Source organism: Xyrauchen texanus, chromosome 37 (assembly GCF_025860055.1).
Source record: "Xyrauchen texanus isolate HMW12.3.18 chromosome 37, RBS_HiC_50CHRs, whole genome shotgun sequence".
NCBI lineage: Eukaryota > Metazoa > Chordata > Actinopteri > Cypriniformes > Catostomidae > Xyrauchen > Xyrauchen texanus.
The window spans coordinates 36,237,121-36,249,488 of record NC_068312.1 but is presented as its reverse complement, the minus strand read 5'-3'; the positions used below and the strand labels follow the sequence as shown (position 1 = coordinate 36,249,488).

Sequence of the window (12,368 nt, the reverse complement as noted above, 5' to 3'; positions counted from 1 at the left end):
ATTAAATATGATTGTAAAATATGTATAGAAATTTAATTATAATTCTATTTAGAACCCCCGTGAGCAAGCTGAAGGTGACTGTAGCAAGGAACACAAAACTAACAAAGGAACCATTCCTTCCTTTGTAAATATGAAGTGATTTGTTTCTAGCTTGCAAAGCACAACATTTAGGAACAAACAGACGTGCAAATGAAAATTCAGTGGGCCTTACGCAAGATGAATGATTCTTAACATGCTGATTCTTTACTGTCATGCATGCACTGACGTTTCGACCGTACTTATGGTATTAATTAAGAATAAGATTCAACTTTATTGTCATTGTGCAGAGTACAGAGCCAATGAAATGCAGTTGTTTTCGCATATCCCAACTAAGCTGGGGTCAGAGTGTAGAGTCAGCCATGAAACAGCACCCCTGGAGCAGATAGGGTCAAGGGCCTTGCTCAAGGGCCCAACAGTGGTATCTTGGCAGTGCTGGGGCTTGAACCCCCAACCTTTCGGTCAGTAACCCAGAGCCTTAACCGCTGAGCCACCACTTTACCATCGTAAAGTCTGTGAATGGGCTAAATGGGTCATTACATAACATGACACATCAATCAAGACAATCGGTAAAGATGGAAAGGGTTTGTAGGTTTCATGTGGAACTAAGCGTTTGAAATGGCTACATGTATTTTTGACTTCTAAGAGTAAACAGACAAATAACACAAAGAAAAAAATTGTTTCAAAATTCATAATTTAGCTGCGAATGGAAGCTGGATCACGCCTCGGAATTACAAAATAAAAAGGTAACTCTGACCAATGTGAATAATTGAATAGGAATAATTGCAATATTTAGACTTATAGACACCCTACTGAGCAAGGACCATAAAATGCAATTCTCACTCACATCTGCACCCCCTCTATTACATACCTCACTTCAGGTCATTTTAGAGTCACCTAAAACTAAGTAATGACTTATCCTGTTCTGTAATGTAAGAGGTTTTTTGATAATACATGTTTGGTAACATTCAAAAGGTCTCAGTGCGACTGGTATTATGGTCTCATCCCCACAACTGACAATATCTGGTAATACAGTTTTAACAATGTAAACAAATTCTGGCCATTGCTTGGTGGTACCTCCTGGGTCTTTCATCTAAATTACCTCCTGTATGCAGATAAAGTATGATCCCAGAACATCCAAACCTATCCACTCCCAAAATTCCCTTCTGTTTATGTTTTCTCTGGTTTGGGCATTTAAGGAAATGTGACACATTGTTCATGGAGTCTGTAGTCAGATTATCCCACACAATTGATGTGTTTCGTTTTCTCTACCAGGAATCTGTACGCCAGATCTCCCATGCTTGCCATTGCATGTAGTCTTGCCAGGTATGTTTCTTTGACTTGTATTTTATTTTTAGGAATGTTTGTTTTTCTGATCATATGTGTATTTGGCTTTGATTGATTTTGTAACTGCTATTTTTTATTTATTCTGTATTCATCTGAAATCATTTATTCTTGTTACGGCAAAATTATGTCCAGGATAATGATCAATACTGGAGCTATAATATCGAGTAAACCACTCAGGACAACATGGTAGGACAGCCACCTAGGACAGCCAGGTAGGAGAAAAGTAATTTAAAGATTCTCAGTCACTGCTCACCACCCATCTTTGCAAGTTGTATGTATGTGACTGTGGAGCGGAGGGGGGGGCGGAGCCGGGTCGGAATAACGGGCATGTCCATCGTGGGTGTGTTTATGTTGTCTTTTAAGTTTCTCATTAAAATATTATTTATATTGAAAAGCCGGTTCTCGCCTCCTCCTTTCCATTGATCACGTTACACAGCCACGACGGACATGCCCGTTATTCTCTCTCTCTCGAACCATCGTCACCGGCCGCCTTTATCCCTCGCGTGCCTCATCAGGCCGATTGGGGACCGGGCGCGTGATATTCCGACCCGGCTCCGCCCCCCCCTCCGCTCCACAGTGACTAAATGGCAATATCGTCTGGTTATGAGACAAGCCAAACCAGACGATATTAGTTAACTCTACAACCGCTGACTAAGAACAGATTTGGCTATACTGATCGAAAGGACAATGAATAGAAGAGGTGTGTAAAGTGTAAGTGTAAAGTGTAAATTAACAATAATTGCGTTACTTCAGCGCTCAGAAAAGACAGAACAATGCAGAGACCTTCAAAGGGCAATCTACTGAAGTTCCGCTCCGGACCGATAGGTGCTAATGCCCTTTTTACACACTTACAAGTTTAAATCTCGTAATTACAGGATACAAAAATGCACTTGCGAGATATAGTCACAACTGCAAGTTTAAATCTCATAATTATGTGATAAAGTTACAACTGTGAGATATAGTTTCAATTATGAGAAATGAAGTCGCAATTGTATGAACGAGTCATAATTAAAAATTTGTGAGATCTAAAGTTGCAATTATAGTATCGAAGTATAGAATACATGTAGAATTACATTTTTTTTATTTATTTTATAATCTGACGGGGAACCCTCATGTTGTTGCAAACCTGTATGACATTCTTTAGTGTGGAAAAGAGATGTTTTGAATAATGTACTGATCATTCCCCCCCCCCCTGTTCTAATGAATGGAGCTTTCAAGCCTCAAAAAGGATGCAAGAGTAGTGCATACAACTCATGTGGTATATTCTGACTATATCAAGACATCTGAATTCATATAATTGCATTCTGTATGAAACAGACTCAAATTTACAATTTAAATTGTGGCATTTTTCCTCAAGCAAATCATATGGCTTCAGTAGACTGGGAATACGTATAGTGCATGTGTAACGGGAGCTAGCTGGTACGTGATAGCTGTGCAGTGTGTGTAAACTTCATTCCACTGGCTTCAAGTGGTGCACTAGCGAGTAACGCTATGGGCTGTAGCATTTAGCCTCCTTGTTAGCACATCCGCCTCCCATGCCGGCAACACCAGTTCAAATCAGGACCATTACAGTGGTGCCGTGACCTGGACGGGAATAAGGTTTAGGGGAATGAGTGTAATGGGAGCCAGCTGGTCTAGAGGGAGGGGCCTGACAGACGCCTAGCCCCCCAACATGCCTCCCAACTCACAGACCGCCCCTTGGATGATGTAACACTTGCATCCCTCCCCACCCCCTCCGTCAGATGACATAACACCCGTGCTCCACCCACATACCCCCCCACAAAATCGGACAACACTCCACTCAGCATATCATAAGTGTGGTCGAAATGTCAATACACACCTCACAGTAAAGAATCAGCATGTTAAGAATCATTCATCTGGCGTAAGTGAGTAAATGATGGCATATTGTCCATATGTTTATCCTCAGCGAACATAGTGTATACTGCATCAAGTTAGTGGCTGCTAATGATGGTCTATAAGGGGTTCCATCCTTCCCGCACCAAATCCCTTTGACCCACTTACAAAGAATCTAGTGCATAGTTTCATCCCAAAGACATAAACACTGACAAGCTACTCCAATGGACATTAAGCTATAATGGTCCCTGGATAAAGTAGACAACCATCCTGCATGCACGAGACAAATTGCCTTTTCTGAAAGTGAAGTGCATTGTTTTGCTATGAGCTAAGAGACCTTCAGTCCTGTAAGTGGGTCAAAAACTCCCAGATTCTTGAGGGTTCAGTCACGTCTAGCGATAGTAGAAGAATTTCTGCGGCTGATCAGGACTGTTTCAGGCCTCTCCAAAAAAATAACATGAATACTTTGTGAACTTGAACACAAAAATGAAAGTCTATCTTCATTTACTCACCCTTGTTTTGTTCCAAACCCGTATTACTTTTTAGTCTTCTTCTGTGGAACACAAAAGGAGATGTAAGGTAGTGTGTCAGTCACCATTCAGGCTTATTGCATCATTTTTTCCATGCAACACAAGTGAATGATGAATGAGGCTGTCATTTTGCCTAAAGTAACATCTCCTTTTGTGTTCCACAATGGAAAGAATGTCACATGTGTTTGAATTAAATTAACAGGGGGTCAGAGAAACGTGGAATGGAGCATCACACTTTTATCTAATCAATGAGTTAAATTGATCCACAGAGAGTGGGAGAACAACTTAAAAAGGATTCCACCAATGGATCTCTTGGCCATTCGATATACTGTAAGTCATATGAAGCGGAACATTGTCTGGAATGCAGGAATACAGCAAACGCTGCAGAAACATGTCTTGGCATTAAAGTGGGCCAGGACTGTGTGTATGTGTGTGTTTCAGAGAGAAAAGGATGGTGTGGCGATGTGACATTGTCAGACAATGCTAAGATGACAGAGAGAGACAGAAAGTGAGACACACAGACACCAAAAGGAAATGCCAAAATCACATTTTTCCCATAATATAATGCTTTAACAAAACATACCATAGTCTTCTTTAACGTTTATACATTTATCCCATTTACGATTAAGCATAACTTGTATTGAACCCGGAATATTCCTTTAACGTGCATTGCACCTGGAATTAATTTCATACTTTCAATTCACTTCTGACAAAAAATGCAATTAATACTATCATAGAGCAGACAGTAATGGAGTTTGCCACCCACTGGCAGAATTAGCACCATCCCATAAAATGGCCAAGAGCTAATGCCAACATCTACAGGCAAAGGCATAGAGTGTCTCCCTGTATTTCTCATCTCTCTTTCTCCTGTTCCAGATCTGACCATTCCTGCAGGCCACTTTTATGACCTATCAGTGCTGCGGCTTGTAAAATCACAGTGAATTGATGCACACTGTCTTTGTTCTATATTAGGTCATTGATGGGCTGTGCATGCACAAGGCCTGAATCTACCGTATGTAGAACTCCATACCATGATATGCACTTTACATCCACTGACCTACTTTCCAAAAGAGGATTTTCATTCATTTACTCTGGAGACAGGTCTCTGCATTTAGCATGGATATCAAACCAACTCTCCGGCTTGTAGTGGGGGTGGGTGCACAGGCCATTGTACCGGCAAGCTGAACTGAGGTTGGTTTTTAATAAAATTAAATGCAATTTTGAAGGTGAATTTTTCAGTGCATGCAATGCATCATTCTCAGATATGTTTCTAAGAATGAAGGGGTGCTTTAAGTTCTTTGGAGATAGGACAGATTGCAAATACACATTTTTCACTAGCAATTAGAAATAAGCAAATAAATCTGGGAGGTTACGTTGGTGACGCGGAATAATGTATTAATGTTTTATAAGCGCATGCTAAACTTATTCTTCAAGATACTCTTATCATGGATAACTTTATATTTATTCATAGATGCATTCAAGCTACTAAATAAGATAAAGAAATGTAAACCTTATTTGAATGAATAAGTAAGACACATGTCTGCTATTAGAATGAAAAAAGTAATGTATGCATATTTGGAGGTTATATTTACGACAAGCAATGTTATATTTTATTGCATCCCATTTGAGGCCATGGTGTATTTCTAGGATGGTAAAAGAATACATGCATGCTTAAAAGCTTCCATAAGCTAGTTTAGCATGTCTGCAAGCAGCATGCATACATGCAGGCTATAAAAATTGAGCAGATAATAGACATCCTGTAGGTGCTGTCCCACAAAGACACATTTCAAAGCCTGACCATACAGTAGCTCTTTCCACACAGAGGAATTAGAGATGACTTTAATCCAGCATCTTGAGCAATTCTATTGACACATTTTGGCCACTATGAAACCACGGAGTCTAGCTGCATATAATGTGATCAAGTCTCCTTATGTAATGCTATATGAACTCGGTTTGGGAAGCCTTGCATTCACCAGCCTATATGATATGCCAGGTCAGGACACTTTCTGGGTATTTACAACCCATCAATTATGTGTTCATTTCTACTCACGGTGATGCGGGGGATGTTCTTCTTGCCCTGGTATCCGGACATCTCGGCACTGATGGCTGGAGATCCGTGCGTAATTGTTCCTGATGTGCGTTTGGAGAACCGAGTCAATGACACCCGCCGGGCAAAACAATCGAATGCAAAGGCAGAAGGCTGTCGGGACGAGAAGGCAGATATTCTGTTGACGAATAGAGAAAATTCCCCAGTGTTGAAGGTGACGAGGTTTTCTGTGTTCCAGCGCAGCGCCAGGACGCTCCAGATAGACAGTCACCGATGGAGAGATTTACACCGCCGAGCATGCGCAGCGCCCCGCCCTGATCAAAACACACGCACGCGCGCACAAAAACCTGCTCTACTAAATAAATGTACATGTACATAATGATCATCATTAATAATAATAATTATTGTTATTATTTTATAAAAATAATAATTACTTTTAGAAAACTTCTATACATTCTTCTATTTATTTCTATAGAATAGACATTATATTTTGAGCATAAATGGTTCATATTTTAAATGGTAGGCTAAACGTATTAAGTGTTTGATGTCAGATTTTTTTTTTCAGACATTCCCATAAATGTGGCGACTAAATCAAAAAGCTTAAATGGAGGAATTTACAATATGGTAATATATAATTGATTATTTAAGCAATTAATTAAACTTTAGATTTCACTTATAGTCCCTCCCGTTCTGTACATGCAACCTCAGAACACCTGCCCGCAGCCAATCGCTTGAATGGAAGCCTATAGGCTCCTCCCACTGAGTATGTATGGTTGCCGTGGGTAACAGGGAGGCTGGTGCTCTACTGCTGTCCTCCATCAATGAATAACAGAGCCAACATAATGGATTCCTCTTCCTTGGGATAATTTGATATTTCATGGACTGGATCTCTTGGCGTGTCTAATCCTTCTTTATCAATGTGAGCATGTTGACCCACAAAGGAAAAATGAGTGCACAAACTATTTTCAACCCTCTAATATTGTAAAATGTGCAGATGGTTGAATTGGTGGTTCTTGGAATAGAACAGAACAGATGTTTGGTTACTGCCAGCACATGTGTTTAGCCATTGGGAGGCAGTAGTGTGCCAACTGATACTGCATTGGAATATGTATGGAATAGCACACTCGAGTATGTAACAGGAAAGAGTTGCCCACCACCCTCCTGGGGTTCAACATTATAAATAGAATAAAGAATAGTTTGAACAATTAAATGCAAAAATAAATAAATAAATAAAAACTCTAGTCTAAATTAGGTTAATTTATAGCAGATTTAATATGGTAATTTTATATAATTTTAATGTAGTTCCATCATTCTATCTATCTATCTACTGTCTGTCTCTAATCTATCTATCTATGAATCTGTCTATCTATCTATCTATGTATCTATCTATCTATCTATCTGTCCATCTCTAATCTATTTATCTATCTATCTATCTGTCTCTAATCTATCTATCTGTCTGTCTGTCCATCTCTAATCTATCTATCTATCTATCTATCTATCTATCTATCTATCTATGAATCTGTCTATCTATCTATCTATGTATCTATCTATCTATCTATCTGTCCATCTCTAATCTATTTATCTATCTATCTATCTGTCTCTAATCTATCTATCTGTCTGTCTGTCCATCTCTAATCTATCTATCTATCTATCTATCTGTCTCTAAATCTATCTATCTATCTATCTATCTATCTATCTATCTATCTATCTATCTATCTCTATAATCTATCTATCTGTCTGTCTGTCTGTCCATCTATCTATCTGTGTCTATAATCTATCTATCTGTCCATCTCTAATCTATCTAATCTAGCTAATCTATCTATCTCTAATCTATCTATCTGTCTGTCTGTCCATCTATCTATCTATCTATCTGTCTGTCTGTCTGTCCATCTATCTATCTCTAATCTATCTATCTCTATAATCTATCTATCTATCTCTCTCTAATCTATCTATCTGTGTCTGTCCATCTATCTATCTGTCTGTCTCTAATCTATCTATCTCTATAATCTATCTATCTATCTCTCTAATCTATCTATCTGTCTGTCTGTCCATCTATCTGTCTGTCTGTCTGTCCATCTATCTATCTGTCTCTAATCTATCTATCTATCTCTATAATCTATCTATCTATCTCTCTCTAATCTATCTATCTGTGTCTGTCCATCTATCTATCTGTCTGTCTCTAATCTATCTATCTATCTATCTCTCTCTAATCTATCTATCTGTCTGTCTGTCTATCTCTAATCTATCTATCTATCTATCTATCCATCCATCTATCTGTCTATAATCTATCTATCTGTCTCTCTAATCTATCTATCTATCTATCTATCTCTATAATCTATCTATCTGTGTCTGTCCATCTATCTATCTGTGTCTATAATCTATCTATCTCTAATCTAGCTATCTCTCTATCTATCTATCTGTATCTAATCTATCTATCTATCTATCTATCTATCTATCTATCTGTCTGTCTATCTATCTATCTCTAATCTATCTATCTGTCTGTCTGTCCATCTCTAATCTATCTATCTGTCTCTAATCTATCTATCTATATATATAATCTATCTATCTCTAATCTATCTATCTGTCTGTCTGTCCATCTATCTATCTATCTATCTATCTGTCTCTAATCTATCTATCTGTCTCTAATCTATCTATCTCTCTCTAATCTATCTATCTATCTCTCTCTAATCTATCTATCTGTGTCTATAATCTCTATCTCTAATCTATCTGTCTCTCTGTCTGTCCATCTATCTATCTGTCTGTCTATCTCTAATCTATCTATCTATCTATCTATCCATCCATCTATCTGTCTATAATCTATCTATCTGTCTCTCTAATCTATCTATCTATCTATCTGTCTCTCTAATCTATCTGTCTGTCTGTCTGTCCATCTATCTATCCATCTGTCCATCTATCTATTTGTCTCTAATCTATCCATCTATCTCTGATCTATCCATCTATCTATCTATCTATCTGTCTCTAATCTATCAATCTGTCTGTCTCTGTCCGCCTGTCTGTCTATCTATCATATATCATCTGTCTAAGATCGACAGACAGACGATACAATCTAACGTACATCTGTGCTCAACTTGCTCTTCAATTTCTATTGTGATAAATAAAATCCTCTTATGATTCAATTTTAGATTTTGATTGAAAGGAATATTCCGGGAACATATTAGGATTATTATAATTTCGATTTGTCCCTCCTTTTCTTAAAATAAGCAAAAACTTCAGAGTTACAGTGAGGCACTTACAACGGAAGTGAATGGGGCCAATTTTTGGAGGGTTTAAAAGGCAGAAATTTGAAGTTTAAAATTAAATAAAAGCACTTACATTAATTCTTCTGTTTAAACATGTGTTATCTGAGCTGTAAAGTAGTTTAAATCATTGTTTTTATGGTCATATCAGGGTTTACAGCATTACATCATCATGGCAACAAAGTTGTAAAATTGGATATAACTAAACACAAAAGGATAGTAAGTGATCTCATCACACTAGAATCATGTCAATATGAATACTGTGTACGTCTTGTGGCTATACCTTTGAAACAGTGAGTATTTGAATGTTTGCGGACTGTCCCATTCACTTCCATTGTAAGTGGTCCACTGAAACCCAAGTTTTTGCTTCTTTTTTAACAAAAGGAGGGCCATTTTTGCAGTACTCAACACAATCCCACAAATGTTGTCAATTAAGCTTAACTGGTAAGGAACCTGGAATAATCTTTTAAAAATACAAAATAACTCTTTATATTCTGATATAACTGGACTCAACTTAAACTTTCACCCACTACTTTAAAAGAATAATAGACAGTATACAGTAAACGGTACACCAGTATGCCAAATCAGGCTCGCAAATGCAGTAGCTAAGAGATTTACATCTTGTAAAAATGTCACACAAATATTCAAATGAATGTGAAGTAACGCACTCAAATTCAGAAGCTGCAATCAGCATAAAGAGAGACAACATAAAAAAAAGTTGATAATTTTTCTACTTTTAATGCAAACAATACACAAAACATGATTTACACAAGTGTCATGAATCTGTCAGTACATATCTTACAAAGGTTGGCTAAAAATGCATTGGCAAATAAAAGTGCACAACTCGTCCACCTACGAACAAGACTTAAGGAGGAAGAATAAATCAAAATAGCATTTGGGATACTTCTAGCTTTCAGTACACCAAATAAACACAATAGGTTTACATTGCAATGTAATTGTCCATTTGTTAGATCAGCTATAAATGTGTGTCCCTTCGAGTGAGAGAGTCAAATTATTCACAGTTGCTGATGGGACTCAGGAGAATCAAAGCTGGTTTTGTTTCAAACCATCCAAAAAAAAAAAAAAAAAAGCAATATAACAGTAATGGACACAGACCACCTTAAGTCTAAAAAAAATACAAATAAAAAAATAGCAGATGAATTTTCACTTCCGTTATAAAATGAGATGGTTATGAACATCAAAGATCATCTGCTAACAATGATCCAGTAGGAGAAAGCTCTTAAATTAATCGTTAACCCAAAAATGAAAAATCATCATGTCGTTCCAACCCCATATGACTTACTTGAACATCATGAGGGTGAGGATATGATGACAGAATTTAAACTTTTGAGTGAATACACTTGTATCTGCTCCTGAACACACCGTATAACTGCTGCAGCTGATTTGATGCTTTCCATTTGTAAAGTTTGCACAGATGTCTCCTGTACAATCTGTACCTGTAGCATGCATCACAGGAGACCATCATCAGAGCCAGGTCACATGCTTACCTGTCTGTGCAGATATTTTACCATAAAACATTCACAATGCTTAACATCATGCAGTCACAGTCAGTTCACACACCGCACTGACTGTAAGCCAATTACTCTATCAAACACCACACACACTCATGCATGCTGTAGATCGACATTTATAACCCCACCGTCACCTTTACATGGAGAATTTGGTTGATACGTTTTTCTTACCTTCAGATAGTATGAAGACATATGGATGGATATGACTGACATGTCAAATGAAAATGATAGCATGTCATCTTGCAATGTAACCATGTTTTTACCCCCCATTAATCAAAACAAGCTCAATATTTAAAGATGATCAATGGAAAAGTAGGTCAATGCTTCAAGCCACAACCCCCCCAATTTTTAAGCCAAATTAACGCCTTTGATTCTCAATAAAAACAATGGAATAGCTACAACAATGGAAGTGAATGGAGGCAGTGCATTAACGTTAAAATACACATTGTTTCAAAAGATGTAAACACATACATGTTAACATGATTTCAGCATGATAAACGCTTACTGGGTTTACGGTGTTGAATCGTTAAGGCAATGAAGTTGTAATATTGGATATAACTTTACACAAATAAGGTTAGCACGCAATTTTATCACACTAAAATTATGTTAACTAGCATATTCTTTACATCTTTTAGGCAATACTTTTGAAACGGTGTGTATTTGAACTTATAAGGACTGGCCCCATTCACTTCCACTGTAAGTGCCTTACTGTTATCGTGATCGATGCTTTTCATCATGAGTCGAAAATATTGTTTTGTGGTAATCAACATTATGCCACAAATGCTGTCAATTGAGCTTAACTTGTATTAAACCCGAAACGTTCCTTTAATTATACAGTTTCCTTTTAACATGCCGAAAAATAAAGTGCACGAATAGCACGGACACACAAACTAAGGAATGATGCATTCTTGAGAAAGTCAGGTTTATATTTGTCATTTTAATATCAGTTTTCCTCTAACATTTGAGAAATAAAAGAAACTACACCATCTTTGCTTCATCACTCCGGTATTAGAATTCAAACCAAAACACATCCAGGAGCTGTCAGTCACGAGGGCCTCGCCCTCCAGTATTCACAAACATGATTAAAGCAACAATTAAAATAAAAAAAGAGAGAAAGAAAACAGTAATAATGTGCATCAAATATATCATATGGTGTACCTACCCGAAACAGAGCGGGTTCGTTTATTACTGCTGACAGAAGCTACAACTTCACAGTTCTGATTCCGTCCCATGCAGGGATACATTTTACCATCCACAGCTCGTCCTGTGTGGTTTCTCATAACACATGCATGCAATGGGGCTCAGAATAGGTGCAAACATAACTTGAGGCATGGCTTGTGTAACACAAAATTGGCCTCTTGTATCTCCCCTCTCGGAGACAGAAAAAGAATGAAAATGGTGAAGAAAGTTTGGCACAATGACACAGACGCAGGCTGGGGGTGAAATTGCATTATGCCTCAATGGAAGGGTGACCTTAAACTGGTTATGTTTGCTGAACTCTTCAACTCTGAGGTTTCAGGGTCTATCAAACACATTTTGCTTCATAGAACATGTACTTCAAACAAACAGTAATTTAAAGTGTTATGTGTTTCTAAGATAACGTAAGGATGAATCTCACGAACCTGTCAAGAAAACATGCAGTTCATATTTCACCAAAAATATATTTTTCACATTTTGTGACATTATTTTCAAGACAATTAAGGACATTTTCCAACAAAATTCTCATTATTGTTATCAGAAGCAGACTGGAAAGAGAAATCGGCCC

General features: G+C 37.6%; 1 protein-coding gene across 1 annotated transcript in view; it reads right to left on the bottom strand.

The window, feature by feature from the left end:
• The window catches only part of dpysl2a (dihydropyrimidinase like 2a), a 32,557-nt gene extending 26,466 nt beyond the window's left edge, over positions 1 to 6,091 (bottom strand). Inside the window, exon 1 of the mRNA XM_052108280.1 lies at positions 5,818 to 6,091. Coding sequence (XP_051964240.1) covers positions 5,818 to 5,859 — 42 coding nt within the window. The 5' untranslated portion in view covers positions 5,860 to 6,091. The remainder of the gene's footprint in view (positions 1 to 5,817) is intronic.
• Between the last annotated feature and the right edge of the window lie 6,277 nt (positions 6,092 to 12,368).